General features: G+C 39.0%; 1 protein-coding gene across 1 annotated transcript in view; it reads left to right on the forward strand.

Moving 5' to 3' along the window:
- pemt (phosphatidylethanolamine N-methyltransferase) overlaps positions 1-16,018 on the forward strand; it is a 111,298-nt gene extending 95,280 nt beyond the window's left edge. The window contains exons 6-7 of the mRNA XM_012869266.3: positions 5,912-5,986; positions 14,470-16,018. Of these exons, the coding sequence (XP_012724720.2) occupies positions 5,912-5,986; positions 14,470-14,524 (130 nt within the window). The 3' untranslated portion in view covers positions 14,525-16,018. The remainder of the gene's footprint in view (positions 1-5,911; positions 5,987-14,469) is intronic.
- Positions 16,019-16,362: the final 344 nt, after the last annotated feature.

Here is a 16,362-nt window from a genome sequence, read left to right on the forward strand (position 1 = left end):
GGATCTCTGCAGTTCATCCAGAGTCACCCATGGACCTCTTGACTGCATCGCTGATCAGTGCTCTCGTCTATTGGCCTGTAAATTTAGGTGGACGGCCTTGTCGTTGGTAGGTTTACAGTTGTGCCTTACTCTTTCCTTTTCCAGATGATGGATTGAACAGTGCTCTGTGAGATGTTCTGAGCTTGGGAAATATTTTTAGAGCTTAAGCCTTAAACTTTAAACCTCTCTTTAAACCTATCCCTGACCTTTCTGGTGTGTTCCTTGTACATTATGATGCTGTTTGCTTCCCAATATTATCTTAATTAATGTCTGATGCAAATGTACCTCTCATCTAGAACTTCCTAATAATAATTAAAACCATTTTGTAATGTCCAGTATTGTTAGTAGCACATGTGTTGATGGAAATTGATGACGGCTGAGTGCTTTTTGTTGGAGGTAAACATTGCTCACACAATAAGACACACACATCTTTACTGCTTTTATAGCAATCAGTCTGATAATAAATTGAAAATCAGCCGGGCTCTTTCACAGCTTATACTTGTGCTGAAATGTAGTTAGCAGCTCATTTCATGTCTGGGCAACAGGAACGTAAAACTGGATGTTTCATTTATGGTAAACCTTCTAAGCTACAAGGGCTTTTCTATAATTTTGCATGCTTCTGATGGCTCAAGACAAGAAACTAGCAACTAAAATTGCCATTGCAAAAACGAAAACAGCACAGCTTGCAGGACACAGCATTTACGTCGTGCCCAAAACATTAGGCTAATGATTGTATTTATATCTAGGTCAGTGGAGGCACCTTGAATTCTCACAGCCTCTGATTGAGCCCTACCCAGCATGCACTTTTTTAAAATCAGAAATCACCAACAGATAGATAGATAGAATAGAAAAAAACACAATGTGATCATGTGATTTTTTTTTTTTACTTAAATGCTCAAATGTATTCCCTTCCCCTCAGCTGTCCAACAGAAATCAAATTGTCAACCATTAGTATGTGATTATCTGCTGGTGGCTTTGTACATGTGCAATTGTACAAAGACGGCATGTACATTTATGTCCTAAAACATTGATTTCCACAAACGATGCAAACAGAACACTTTTTCTGTTTACCTGTCACCAAAATGTCAGCTCTGCTCCTTTTGGACCAGGTGATAATGAACTCTCTCTCAGAATCACACAGTGAGTCATGCAGTGTGAACCAAAATCAAAGGGGTTACTTTTAAAAAGATCTGTGCCATGCATTATTTAACCAGCGTCAGTTCCCTTCAGCCATCCAAGTAAAGTGGGGAAGAGTTTCTCACAACTGAACTGAGATAATGTGACACAATCAAGTCAACTGACACTGACCAGTTTTGGTGAAAACATTACTAATGAGGATTTGGAAGTGGGTCAGTGTGACTCATGGTGTCAGATTGGTCTGTCTGAATCAGTGGGCGGCAAGTCTTGTGCATGACATCTGAAGTTGATGAAAGCTGTGAGATGAATGTATTCATAGCTGTTTCATATTTGACATAGAAATCGAACTCATCCTCATCCTGGAAACACTAAATGCTGATGTATTGTACCAGCCTGTAAATACATAGTAAGTGGTGCTGATAAAAAAAAAAAATGAAAATATGTGCCAGTCACCCTTATCTCTCAGACCTTGATTCAATTGCGTATTTGAACAACACGGTCAGCCATATTATCAGTACTTGTGTTGGAATGAGTCACAATTTTCTTTTCTGAAACACATTAAACTATATGAAAATCTACACAGGCTGCCCTCGCCCCCTCTGTCCCTCGAGTTCTGGGGGCATCGCCTTATGTATCGGTTATTCCACATGCTAATCATTCTGACTTGCTCATGTAACGGCAATGTGAAGCTAATTTTCATCTGCAGTCCCCGGGAAGGTTGATGTTTACAAAATTGGAAGGCCACACACAGAAAAGAAAAACAATAGAAAAAAATTAAAACAACACCAATAGACAATATCAACAAAAAGCATCAGTATATCAGCAGACAAAAAAAGACAATTATTGCAGACAATAACACAGACAGTTCAGACATAAAATATTATTTTAAAAATACACTAAGTGTCGACACCGTGACTGCAGATCTGATGGCAGGTACAAATAAAGCGAGATGGATATGTAGGGATAAAATGCAGAGCATAGAGGGACAAAATACACATAAAGTAGTTTATTTACATGTATGGAATGGTGGTTGGTAGGTTCAAAATGAAAATGAGAGTAGAACCATTTAATGGAGTCATGAAACCATATTTCCCTGCAGCAGATTATGAATCAGTTATTGTATATTTCATTCAATAGTTACTTGACTACAATGGATACAGAACGTCTGGTCTCAACATATTTTACCCAATGAAACAGATACAACTGCAAAGGTATGCCACCCATCATCCTCTGGTAAGACTTGTTCCTCTTAGCATCATTAAATATCCAAATCCACCTTCAAAAAATACGGAGAATAATAACAACAACATGCAGGGTTAATCATCTACTTCTCAACATAAAGAACTTTTAGGTGCATTGACAGACAGGCTGGTTGGTGTTCCCTGCTCTGTGTAAAATCCATAAACCACCCGTCATAATGACCTGTGTTTGGGTCTAATCTGTATTTGTACTGAAGAGCAGGCACATGACAGTAGTGTGTCCGCAGCTGACCGATGACAGCTGCTGATTTTGGACACACAGATAGCAATGCTGCACAGGAGCAGTCACTCTCCGTCAGCCTTCAGCAGGCTGCAGCCACAGATTTTCCTCGCTCACATGGCTTGTTGATGGCTGTTGTTTAGGAAAATGTTGGCAGTGGACATGTTCATGTTTGTGTTAGACAAGAAGTTATTGTATTTGTTGTTTGCTGATTTCACTTAGGGTTCCTGCAAAGATTACCTTGTTTGTTATTATGACCTTTACCCACCGTAAAGTGCATTTCAAAGATGTTTTCCTTATATAATCCATCTGTCCACAAGTTAACATGCCAACATCATATGTGTCGTGACATGGGTGACCTGTCACCTACTAAAAGCATCTGCTGAACTGATTCATTGCTTTTTTGTCTCTCTTGTTGTGTCTCTGTTCTGTCTTCTGTAACCCCAGTCAGTCGAGCCAGATGACCGTTCATACTGAGCCCGGTTCTGCTGGAGGTTTTCCTTCCCGTTAATGGGGAGTTTTTCTTTCCACTGTCGCTTCATGTTTGCTCAGTATGAGGGATTGCTGCAAAGCCATGTACAATGCAGACGACTCTCCATGTGGTTATATTCTTCTTCAGGAGTAGTGAATGCTGCTTGTCAAGACTTGATGCAATCTACTGGTTTCCTTACATAGGAAATTTTTTTGTATTTGTATTTTTGTAATTTTTTTCTGTATAATCTGACCCAATCTGTATAATCTGATTGAATTTGACTTTGGAAAGTGCCTTGAGATGATATGTTTCATGAATTGGCGCTATAGAAATAAAATTTAACTGAACAAAAAATGGAAATTTAGATGAAATACAGGATTCAGATGATTACCAGGCCAATCAGCCAGCACAAATATTGAATCATTTCACTTTTGAAACTACTGCACCAGCTGCTCTGACATGCCGAGTGGGCAGAGACTGTTGTTAAATCCAAGGTTATCATAATTATGAAGATGTTTTGACAAATGTTTTTTCATCTGTGTTTTGGATCACAAACAAACACCTTGTACTGACAACGGAAATATATATTTGCTGTCTTTCACATACTTTCAGTTGATTTTAGGATTTAAACTACTTGTACATTTGTACAACATTAATTATTAATTAATGATTATTAAGTTTTTAAAATTGGGTTCTGTTAAGCGGTTATGAGTGGTTGATAACTGACCTCCAGTGTATATGTTAAAAACAAAGCTACGATTGTTGCTCCCATTGCACAGAAATGGCTAGGGCGGGACATAGCACAGACCCAGAAATAGAGGGAAATTATCATGGAAATCCTGCGTGCAGCACCCTGTTTTGCATGTTTGTGCTGTTATTACAGCTGCTAAATAATTGAGTGTCAAGAGCATTCAGCATAGGTTTCTAAACCTTTAAAGAAAATACCTTTTATTTCTAATTTTGTCAGAGAATGTGTTCTGCAAACTGATGGAGTCCCAACACGTGCTGGCAGCAGCAACAGGCGCCAGATCATGCATGATTTCAAACCTGCAGTGAATGAGCTTTTCCTGACACACAAGTGATTTAGCAGCTGTAATAACAGCACAAACATGCAGAACAGAGGAGCTGCACGCAGGATTTTTCTAACAGTTATCCCTCATTTCTGTGTCTGTGCCTTGTCCCACTCTAGTCATTTCTGTCTAATCGGAGCAACGGTCATCACACGCCTGGCTCTGTTACCAGTTAAGGCTGAGACACGCCTGATCCAAATTAGCGTTCGATATAATGGAAAAACCGATCGTATGAAATCGTAGCAATTACCACAAAGTAAATTTTGCGCAATTTCCACCCTTCTTTGTTCCCATAGAGGTTCATCACGGAAACACACAGCTGAATGAAAAATCAATAAAACCTCTCAATTGTCTGCTTACTCATTGCTCAGAAGTACAGATGACAAACTCAAACAGCAAACTTATTTGAGCTTGTTAGAGCAGCAGCTGAATACTCGATGAATGCTTGATCTCGTGGACGCAGAGGAAGTCTCTATGCAGAAAGTGTGTCAGGAAAAAAACAACTGTTTGGAGTGTAGCAGTTCACACGCAAGTGGTGTGTCTCAACCTTTAAAGTTCACTTGGGAAAAAAATGGTTTGGGCCAGTCACGTGGCAGTATTACAGACATACCAGTTGTGCTAAAAGCTGTACCTGCTGAGGCCACAGCCAACCCAAAATAAACATGGTGGCACTGGAGGACGCACACATAGCTGTTACTATCACATCTGTTTTGTCAGAGTCCATGATTTCATCTTTGAAAGAAGAACAGAGACAGAGAAGCGCCTTGATTAGCTTACCTTTTTGTGGTTTCTCATGATGCCTGCTGCTTACGTTTTAATTTGATACTGCCATTGGCTAAAACCAACCTTTGGTAGGCGAGCACCAGGTGTCGCTTCACCCAATTAGCTCAGAAAGTTCTGCTGGACGTCCCTCCTTTCGCCAAACGGATTTGATGGAAGCAGTCCCAGATTGATAACATGCAGAACGTAGAGTGCTACTCTTTATCAATCCGGCTTGCCAGGTTAGCAAATTGCACACAACGGAAAAAGAATAGTCTGCTTTTGGTCCGGACCAAGTGGATCAAAGTACTTTCCTGGTGTGAATACACCTTTAGACTCCAGGAACAAATCATCTTGAGGGATACAAAATCAATAGCTAATGGCCTAAACTCTTAATAGAACTTAATTTAAAAAATCAGAACTTATCCTTTAGCTGGCGTTTCTCTTCCTGCTTCAGGTTTTTTTATGATGACCTATTTTTTGTTTGGTCTTACTAAATTGTCCCAAAAGTTTCGAGTTGGAATAATTTTGTTACATATGAAGCATACTTTTTTCTTTTAGTTGTTGATGTCAGGAATATTGACCCCTCTCCACAATGAGCTACCTTTTTTGTGCTTTTTATCATAAGGCTGTTTCGTTACTAATGTTTTTTGCACTTCGGTCAAACCTTTTCATCATGACCGTGCCTTTGTATAGATTTCTTTTTTGTCACTGAATGAATCTTTTTTACTCGGCTGCTTTCTGATCAGCTACTGCCAGACGTTCCACATAAGCATAAAGACCTGCATAACATTTCTGTCTAAGTCTGTGTGACCCTTCTGATCAGCAATATGTAGGACAGTTTCTTTTAGTGTCTCTTTTATGTGTTTCAATATAATTAAGAATCTCTGTTGTCTTATGGATGTAGTCATAACCTTTTATCTGAATTCTCTATCCCCTCTGGTTCTGTCTGTAGTGGTGCCAGTCCTGTTGGTTTAGTCCTCACTGCTGTGGTGGCGTTGGCTTACAAAGTGGCCATAAGATTTGAAGGGTAAGTCCTAAAAGTCTTGTTCATATTTCTCTTAACTGTGTTTTACTCGTGATTTTTCTTTGAAAGGTTTCGGAAGAAGAAATTAAAGGTGTTAAAATGAGTTGTAGTATTTGCATTAAGAAAGGCACCACTGAAACATCAGAGTCCTGATTATCAGAAGTGGAACATAACATATGTAACAGCTCATTACAGTAGCAATCAGATTTAAACACATATAGTTGCAATTATTGTGATATTAATAGTAACTGTTAATTATTTTAACTGGCTTTTTGCCATGGAATAAGTGCACAACCTACAAGTTCTCCAGTCTACACAGTCTTACACTTTCAAATCCATGCAGGGTATCTATGCAATCTGGAATTTGGTTTCAGTATTTCCCCATTAGGAATAGGAATGGAAATAAGAGTATGGAAATATTATTTTTATTTCTAGATTTTATTTTCTATCTTATTGACTAAATGTAGGTTACCTCCCTTTGCCTTGCCCTTTGTGTCCTTTCCTCCTTCCTTTCTTCCTTATCAAAAAAGCCTTTTCTTGGAAAAGTTGTGCGGAAGTTATTTGCTAGGAAGCTGACTACTTTCTTAGAAAGTAATAATATTCTAGATAAGTTTCTGTTTGGATGAACCCTACTGAGACAGCCTTGTTAAAGGATCTCTAATTATATATTTATGACTGCAGACTCTGCTCTGTCCAGTGTATGGGTTTTGTTGGATCTGTCATCAGCTTTTAAAACAGTCGACAACAAAATTCATGATACGTTGACTGTATAATGAGCTACGAATTTGTGGAGCTGTTCTCAAGCGGGTTTCTTGTTATTTGAGTAACAGAACCTATTCCATGTTTTCAGATAACATGGTGTCCAAAGCCACTCCTTTGTTGCATTGTGTTCCTCAGGACTCATTCCTATGCCCAATTTTTTTCCTTTTGTACATCAGCCTCTTTCGTAAGAGAATCACTAGCTTTAAAAAATGTGTCTTACGCTTTATATGCTGACGACATTTGATTGTACTGCTCTGTCAATGATTCAAAATTACACAAGTTAGCTGAGTTACTAAATTGTGTCTCTTGTATTTAGCACTGGTTAGCTAAAAACTGCCCTCAGTTAAATTCTAGTAAGACAGAAACCCTGATTATTACTCCCAACAGAAAGGTTCTTTGATGAAACAACGCCTCGGTTCTCTGGGCTCTTCGTCCCAGCCCAGTCTCAGAAACCTTCGGGTTTTGATTGACCAGTTCATGTCTCTGTACAGCCATCCAAGTTTAGTTTAAAAAAGCTTTTATAATTTGAGAAATATTTCTAGATTGAGTGCAGTGTTATCCAAATCTCACCTGGACATGAATATTCATGCTTTTATTTCCTGTTGCTTAGATCATTGTAACTTTGTTTTTACTTCAGATCTGTCAGTCATCTCCAGTCGGTGCAGAACGCTGCGGCGAGACTTTTTAACAGGAATTAACAGAAGGGCACACATCACACCAATTTTATCCTCTTTACATTGGCTACCTGTCAAATTTAGAATTGATATTACAGTTTTAGTCTTGAGTCTTGGATCTATTATTAGACAGACCCCCCAATACACGGAGTTTAAGCAACTTAAAACACTTTTACTCAGACAAGCTTTTAGTTAAATGTTGTACTTATCGTATTATTAACTTGTCTTACTTTCTTTTTATACTAAGACTTTATTTGTATCTGTTTTACTTACACTCTTTATACCACTTTGTGATTTTAATCTGTGAATCAATAGATATATCAAATAGAACAAGTGAAAATGAAATTCAGTACAATAATTATTCTGTTTCACATTTCTGCTCTTTGGTGCTCCGTTTTCTTTAAATGTGTTTTGCCACATAAGGCAAAGCACATTTATTTATAGAGCACCATTCAACTACAAGGCAAGCCAAAGGGTTTTACTAGACAAAAGTGTAGACATGAATCAAATAAAGCATAAGCATAAAAGAATTACATAAGCAAAACTGATGTTAAAATACAAATTAAGTTTAGACTGAAGTTTAAACTTAGTCTGAATTTTCATCCCTCTAAATCTAGTGTTCATTAGTCAGATTATTTGATCAAAAGATGTCTGTGAGCAAAACTGTTTTCAGTTCTGATTTAAATCTTTAACTGTCTCTTTGTCAGGACACTCTAGTAAAGGAGAGCTTTGATTTCAAGGAGTCTTCTCCTGGTTAAATAAAGGTTGATGATGAAAGGAACCAGCAGTTTCTGCTCAGGTTTTCAGGCAGTTTGTTCCAGAACTGAGGAGTAGAGAAACCAGACGCTGCTTCTTCTTGGGCTGTGGATAGTTGTGTGTGTAAAGCTTGCCGTAGATTGATTTTGCTTCTGTCAAAAAGAAAGAGACGGTCTAAGGACTGACGTGGGCTGATATGCTCTTAAACTTTCTCTTGGCTGAAAAGAATTGCCTGCTGGACTGAATGCGTTGGTTTAGATTAAACTCAGACAGTAAGTAGGACAGGATATTGAAGAATCTGGAAAAAAAGGTTGTTTGTAGGATGTCTCTCAAAAGTATTCACACTATTTTACTGAGCTTGTATGTGTTAAATCAGTGCAAACAGTGTTTTAGAATTTACTCACAAATCAAATTTTGAAGAGTGTTTTGCGTTTGTATTCACCTCCTGTGAGTCAACACTTCGTAGAAGCTGCATTTTCCAACTACAAGACCGATATGTTTCAGTTCAGTTTGGTTTAAGACTACCTGGTTTATCCTAAAGGGAAGTTGAGTAATCAAACAACAATTCCTTTTTGCCACAGATTCTCAATTTAGCTATGGACTTTAACTGGCCATCACAACAACACATGGAAATGCTTTGATCTAAAACGCTTGCAGCTTCGGCTGTATGTTTTGGACCATTGTCCTGTTGGAAGGTAAACTGCAGTCAAACGTGTTCTCTATACTCTAATGAGTTTTTTCCAAGATTGTCCTTTAGCTCCAACCCCCTGCTGAGGAAGCTAGCCCACAAAGCGTCACGCTGCCAGTGCAGTGCTCCTCACCATGGGTAAGGTTATATCCAGGGGGATTCGCAGTTTTCCATCTTAGATTACATCTTGCATGCAGGACAAAAAGTAGCATTTTGATAAGAGACCATTTTTCCATGTTTTCTGTGTCTTCTAAGTGGCATTTGGCCAATTAAACTTCTATGGCCTTAGCAACAGCTTTCTTCTTGCTACCCTTCTTGCCCAGTCAGTTCACGGTTAAAAGCTATCCTGTCAACAGAAGCTCCCAGTTGGGTGGCGCATTCAGCAGCTCCTCCAGAGTTACCACTCTTCAATACGATTGGGTCTTGGAGAAGCTGCAGCAATCACCGACAAATGTCCCCTCTGTGGCACTATAAAGGGAAATATTTATTTTATTTATTTAGTTTAGATCAGGGATCAGTCAAACTGAGCTGAGACATTGCTGCCTCAACAAATATCATCTGTCTAGAGCTGCAATACCTACTGGACCTATGGGGGGGAGCTTCAAACTTTGAAATTGAGATAAATCATCTATGGGGTTTTATAGAGCCATAACCATATTTTAGAAAGTGATTAAAAGATGGCACCGCACAGAGAAAGGAAGCAATTAACAGCCTGTCAAAGGCCCTAGAGAAAAAACAAAAAAGAATTGCACGCTTATTTTAAAACACTCCTTATTTGCATAGAATTCAATTCAAAAATAGTTTAATAATCCCAAAGTGAAATTAGTTGTGGTAACAAAAGCCATTGTTAAGGGGCCGAGGAGCCACATGCAGCTCTGTAGACCGCTGGTGTAGGTGGACGACCATTTCTTGAGATTTTGTGAGATTTTCAAAGCTCGGGATGCACTGCCTAACTCTGCTTTAAACTGGTCCAGTACTTCATCTGGGGCCTGTCTGCTGTGTTCTGTGGTGCTGTTTGTTCACTAATTTTCTCTAACGAACCTCTTAAGCCCTCACAGAAGAGCTGGATTTATAGTAAGATCAAATTACACACCGGTGGGTCTATTACATAACCTCTGAAGACAGTTGGGTGCACACGATTTTACTTTTGGGTTATTACACAAGGGAGGGTGACTAGAAATGCACACCACACAGGTCTGATCTTCATTACAGATTAAAAATCAGTCAGAACTAAATTGGAATTGCTGTAAATTTGTGGTTGTAATGTGACAAAATGAGGGGGGAAAATAATTGCAGCACTGCATGCCACAGACTAAATAATGGCTTTCCATTTTGAGAGTTTAATTTTAAATCAAAGGAAATTATCCTCTAATGCTACTCCGGCAGTTTCAGCGCTAAGTGGTTGGTTAATGAACATTAGTTTCTATTTAAGCAGTTTAGAATTTGGCTTTTGGACAGTCTAGCCTCTAACATGTTATGTCGAGTTAGGAATTTAAGTCTGGTTCTGCAGGCAGAGGAGCAAAGAAGCTTACGATGCAAATGATGTTTTTTTTTTCAAATTACATTTGCGGTTTTGTCAAATGATGTGTCAACATCAGAAGAGGAGTTCATTTAGAGGCGCTCTTAGTTGTTTGGAAGCACCATCTGTTAATGACCTGCATTTCAGTCCTTGATTTACAGTCTGTCAACAAGGACAAACACGTTTTCAATGAGAGCCGCTTGCTTTAGAAATCTGCTTCAATAGTTCCAACCTTCTTTAGAGGTTCCTCTCTACAACATGTTAAAAGCCTTGTGATTAGTACATGGTGTTGTTGGTGACTGTGAAATAAGACCTAGAAACTGTTATGACCCACTTCTGGATGTCTTATATCACAGGCTTAAAACATGAATAATATAACTGTAGATATAGAGAAATGCTGTGGGATCTCTACTGCTCAGCAAGAACCACACAGATTAAAGGTTAGCACACATCACATACATGCGTTTGTTCCTTGTCTGATATAATCACAGGCACTGGAATATCATCATGGACGTGTGGGTGTGACCCACAGTCACGGTGATAAACAACGTGCGTGTCCTGTGTCCTTTTAGACCGATTTTTGATTGACTTAGTCTGGTCAGGTGAACAAAAACATTCAGCAGTTTGCTATTGTTCATTAAACAAAGGAAGAACTGAAAAGCTGTGCAGGAAAACCTCTCAGAGAGGCGTTTATTCAATTTGTAAATCAGAGGTGAAAGCACAGATGTTGCCCACATTAAAAGAACTCTTTTAAATATAAAACCTGTCTTAAATGTCGGATGACAGCCGCATTCCGTGTTGAAATCCCTTCAGATGGACATTTAGAGGAGGGAGGGAGACCAGGAGGAATAAGAGATTTCCCCCTTGATGATAAAGATAGTTGCCCCCCCCCCCCCCCAAAAAAACAACAACAACATCATCATCGTACACCTATCCTGTGGAAGTAATGATTCTGTGGAGTTTCACATCAGCAACGGACCATTGAGTAAATGGTCTCCTAGAAATGGTCGTTGTGAAAGGTATCATGTATGTGTTGTTCCTGTTTTAACCATTTGGTGTCATTAGTACTTATTGTTCCTTTAAGTGTCACCAGTGCGAGCATGAATAACTCTGTGGTTTTAAATGCTTATGATAAAGTCGATCTATGAAATTGAACGTCTGAGTAGAATCATCATGCAGTCAGGCTGCAGTTCACTTCTTCACCACTAGTGTCACCAATGTCCCTGTCTCCAAAATGAGCAAACGCCTGGGTCAGAGTGTCCGTGAGGACCGCACATTTTCCCGTCAAGGTTTTTTTTTTTTTATCATTGATCCCAACTTTTGTGTGGCACGTTTCAGGCCCCAATTTGTGCGCACGCAAGCTTTATAAATGAGAGCCCTGGTCGTTATTTCTACACATCCATGCTTGGGATGAGGTGTTGTTGATAAAGTTCTTGACCCCTACTCTGGCATTTAGCATAATTAGCAAACATCTCTACTTCCGTTTCATCTGGTCTTCAGACACAACTCTCAATGATAGTTGTTCTGCCATGTTTTGTTCAAAGAAAAGATTACTTCTCCTTGTTTAGAAGGGTTTGGGTCATTGTTGCTTTGTGCTTCTGTCTCCTAGGAGGACTGGTTACTGTCTTTCCTTAATTTACTTATAAACAGTCTTCTCACTCTTCAATGATTGATTTGAAATAGTTCTGTAATAACCCTAATACCCCTTCTTATATTATTGCACAGCAATTGTGTAATCTGGTGGTCGTTTCCCAGAGGCCGTTGCTTATGTCTTACCTGCTGTCCAGCTTTTACAGAGATGCTTACTCTTGCTGATGATCAATTGTTCATGTCCGTTAACAAGCAGCAACTAGCTCCTACCTTTTACCTGAAAGCTTTAGAAAGCAGCATTTACTCGCTCATTTACTGCTTCCTCCGTCTTACTGGCTGTTATCCTCCCCTCTTGGTAGTATTATGGATTGTTTCTCTGTGCCCCAGCCTACTTGTTCCTCCTTGCCTGTTGTTCCCCGTCTGTATGTCAGGCTGTAAGTTTGTTTAAATTTTATAAATAAAGCTAAAATGACAGAGTGGCCATGGGATACTAAGCAATAAAGTACCTGTGATGAACTCCTTTGCCTATCTCCTCCCTCATCATGGTTGTCTTGTTTGCTTTACTCATATCCTCTAGAGATCAGGCACTAATGGCAGGAAGGTGTTCAGAATAGGCTTTCAGTTAGACCAACAAGTGTAAAGAAAATCACATTGAATATCAAACTGAGCGCCATGGCAGCCTTGATGAGGACTAAAGTATCTATATGTGAAAATGACTTGGGCACGGGTGCATGTCACGGCGGCGATGCCGATCCACCACCAGGTCCCTCCGTGAGTTAAAGGTAAAACTGGTGTGAGATTAAACCACATGCTGTGACTTTGAAGAGAGTCGTGGGCTATATTTATCTTCTGTGTCTCGCGCAGATTCTCAATAATACTATTAGGTTAAGCTGTGTGAGTAGCGAAGGGAATATTACCTCACACAGTGATTTCAGTTGGAAAATATCACCAGTAGGATGGAGGCAGGAACCCTGCAGAGAACTTTTATCTTTTTCTTTTTTTTGTGATCTAAACACTCTGCAGCCTTTTCAGCTCATTTCCTTCATAAATGTTGGAAAAATGTTGTGGTGATGGGGGGGGGGGGAATCTGGGGAAAAAATGTAAAATATCTTTTTTTGGGTGAGTTATTCATTAATAGACACCATTTCTGAATATTGGGGGGAAAATGTATCGTGTCAAATTCATGTTTTGGATTCTATTCTGCAGTTTGTCCCAAATGTGGATATTAATTTAGGAGCAGTAAACAATGAAATTCAGATATTTCAACAGCTTACTAATTCTACATGACAAAGTTATTGTGCTTATTTTTTTTTATTTAGCTTTGCACACTTCTCCAAATCTATGTTTCAGAATGGAATCGAAATTATGTTTATTTTCCATCAGCTGTCTCATCTGGCCAAAATATCCTCTTGGCTAATATCTTGCTTAAAGTACTTTGGGATGATCCCCTGGGACGTCTAAGTATTTAAAGCCTTTGTCTAAGTTTGCACCTTCTAACGGCACCTGTGTTTACGCTATATTATTAGGATTCCCTTTAAATAAAAAAACAGATTATCAGGATTCCTCTTACTAAACAAAAGTGGTTCTTTGTTGTGCTTACCTGGTAATAGCAGAGTGTGTTCTCATATTTGGTTGTGTGACCCATCTGTCTCTTTGTAGTGTCTAACATTTGTTTAGCTGTGCAAAATGCCTTAAAAATAAAATCTCAGATTTTATTATACCAAATCCAGTTACTTGATTTCTTTTCCACCTTTTTGTTTGACAACAATAAATGAAATAAATTATTTTAAAAACCTGCTTTTTTGTCAAGCATTTCGTCTGGCAGTTGGGCCTGAATGCAAAATGCAACTAAACACAAGCTGCGAAACAAGCTTGTGAAACAAGATGGCAGCCCTGCCAGTGTAAACAATGATAATATAACAAAATGTTTGCTGCTACACAACCTTTACACAACTTTACTTGTGTAACTTCAAACTAACTTTATAAATTAAATAAATGGGTGAATTACATTTTCATTATATTCTCTTCATGGAAGCCCAGTGAGGGCATTGGCAAAATAAAATCCCGATTTTCAAAAAATGTAATCTTAAAAAATTGTAAATTTGAATTATGGATTTATTGTGCAGCCCTAATTGAACTATCATGTGGCCTGAAAAAAAGATTAAAGTGCACGCACAAATGACCAAACTTCCTCATGAGACCACATTTCTAAATCAGGTGAAATCATGTTGGCGACCATGAGCTTCAGAAGTCCAGTGCAGGTCTGCCAGCATGCGGCCATTTAAATGAGCTCCTATCAGGCATCGTCCCTGTCGGCGCCGCACAAGCGTTAATGTGCAGGAAGGGAAACACGGAGACGTCTTCCTGTCATACACTCCCGACCACTTGAGCTCCGTCACGGTTCACCACACACCCATACGCTCCTGGCACCGTGTGGTACAGCGTTCCATTCTCCCATTTACTGTCCCATCACATGTTTGTTCTCCTGTATTTACAGACCATTCACGGAGCAGATCTATCAGCAGAGGAATCAGCGCCGCAAACATCAGTGATCGCACCCCTTCTCAGCTCGTGGTGCCGCTGAGGATTCCCCCCCCGGCCACGTGGCGAGACAGACACCAGCTTCGGTCATTAATGGACTGTTTCTGTGGAAACAAAGGAAACTGTTTGCAGATCCCACTTAATTCTTTAAACGTATCGGTACGCTTAACGCCATTTGGTCATGTGATTCGGCAACACTTAACTGAAACAGGCTGTGCTAAAAACATCAGGTTAAAGGAATGGAGTTACCATTTCGATATAGGACGACACATTCCACGGTTTATACATTCCGTTAAAAAGTATTAATAATCTTTAAATTCTTTGACATTTTGTTACATTAAAACTACAAACTTCAACATTTCTTACCGGGATCTTGTTGGATAGATCGCCACAAAGTGTTGCATGATTGTCAAGTGAACTGCATTGATGTTTATATTGGGGAGTGAAGACATTAGCATGACTCTGTATGGTCCACAGAGGTGAAAACTGAAGGTGTGGAAGAAGCTATATTAAGGCTTTTGTTGCCCTGAAAGTAGAAGTTGAAGTCTTAAAAGTTAGGGTCATCCTATAGTCTGAGAAAGTGGGTGTTTCAAACAGAATGGACTGAGAGAAACCTGCACATGCGTTGGAAGCCGGCGGCTGAAGGTTACTGTAACATGAAGATATCTGCAGTCGGGTAAACTAAAGGCAACGTTAATGTTTTTGGTTTCTGTCAGATGTGTTAAGAGTTATGTTGTACATTTTACAGAAAGAAATCTGAGAGCACCCAACTGCAAGTGCTGGACTTGTCTTCATAATGGCGATCTTCACAGCAAGACTGGAACCACTTAAACTATCCAAAATGGTGACCTCTGTTCTATAAAGCATTCTGCACTAAATCTAAATCCACAACTTGACTAAGAAGATCGGCAAATTAAAACTCAGGATGTTTCTGAGACAATTTTGGTGAAAGTCATTGATTTAAGTCTACGGCACCCTCTAGAGTGGAGGACATCCCTGGTAAAGATCTGTAAAAAAAAAAATAATAAAAAAAATTACGCTGCGGGAGGGGGAGATAAACTTAGATCCAAATTTGCCATTGTTTGCTAGGTTGGAACTGAAACTTAAAGCTTTTTAACTATTGCTCAGACTGTAAATGTGGGCAAGTTTAGAAAAGGATCCATTTTCTCGTAGCTATTTCCTGACTAGCGATGCTCATGGTCTCTTGTATTTCCCATGTTGACTAGTAGCTAAGAGTGATGGGCCTCTGTATCATGTCATCCAGACTTAATTCTAATTAAAGATTACATGTTCTGATCCAAAATATAGTATAAATAATGCATGCTTCACTTACATTTATTTATCAGAACTGTTAGTGGTGCAATAACAGCAGGAGTGGTGATGTGATGAAAGCCAATTATTCCTTCCCATTGAATTAATAAACATTCACATTCACAAAGGTTGGGTTTTTCAAAATCATTTAGTTTCAGGTTATTGTGCTCTATTAAAGATTACTTTTATTTGAAGAATTTTTACATATTTTTTTATCAGGAGAGCCAAAAATTGTAAAGGGTGCTTTTAGCATATTATGAACATTAAATAAAAAACAAAGGACTAAAACAACAATTTGGAGGTCATTGTATGAATCTATTAGAATTCTGTGTCACAGGCTACGGTCTCTGTTTAGGATACAAGAGTTGTACCAAAGGACTGGAAAAAAACGTTTACTGGCTTCCACCGATGTTATCTATCCTAACTGTGTTAAAAGTATTAACCAGGTTCCTGTGGAACACAGGTTTCCGTATGAGAACAATGTCACATGTCTGTTAAATTTTTACAAACTTGATTGCTTTTTGACATTTTTGGAAAT

The sequence above is a fragment of the Fundulus heteroclitus genome, unplaced genomic scaffold (assembly GCF_011125445.2).
Source record: "Fundulus heteroclitus isolate FHET01 unplaced genomic scaffold, MU-UCD_Fhet_4.1 scaffold_151, whole genome shotgun sequence".
Taxonomy (NCBI): domain Eukaryota; kingdom Metazoa; phylum Chordata; class Actinopteri; order Cyprinodontiformes; family Fundulidae; genus Fundulus; species Fundulus heteroclitus.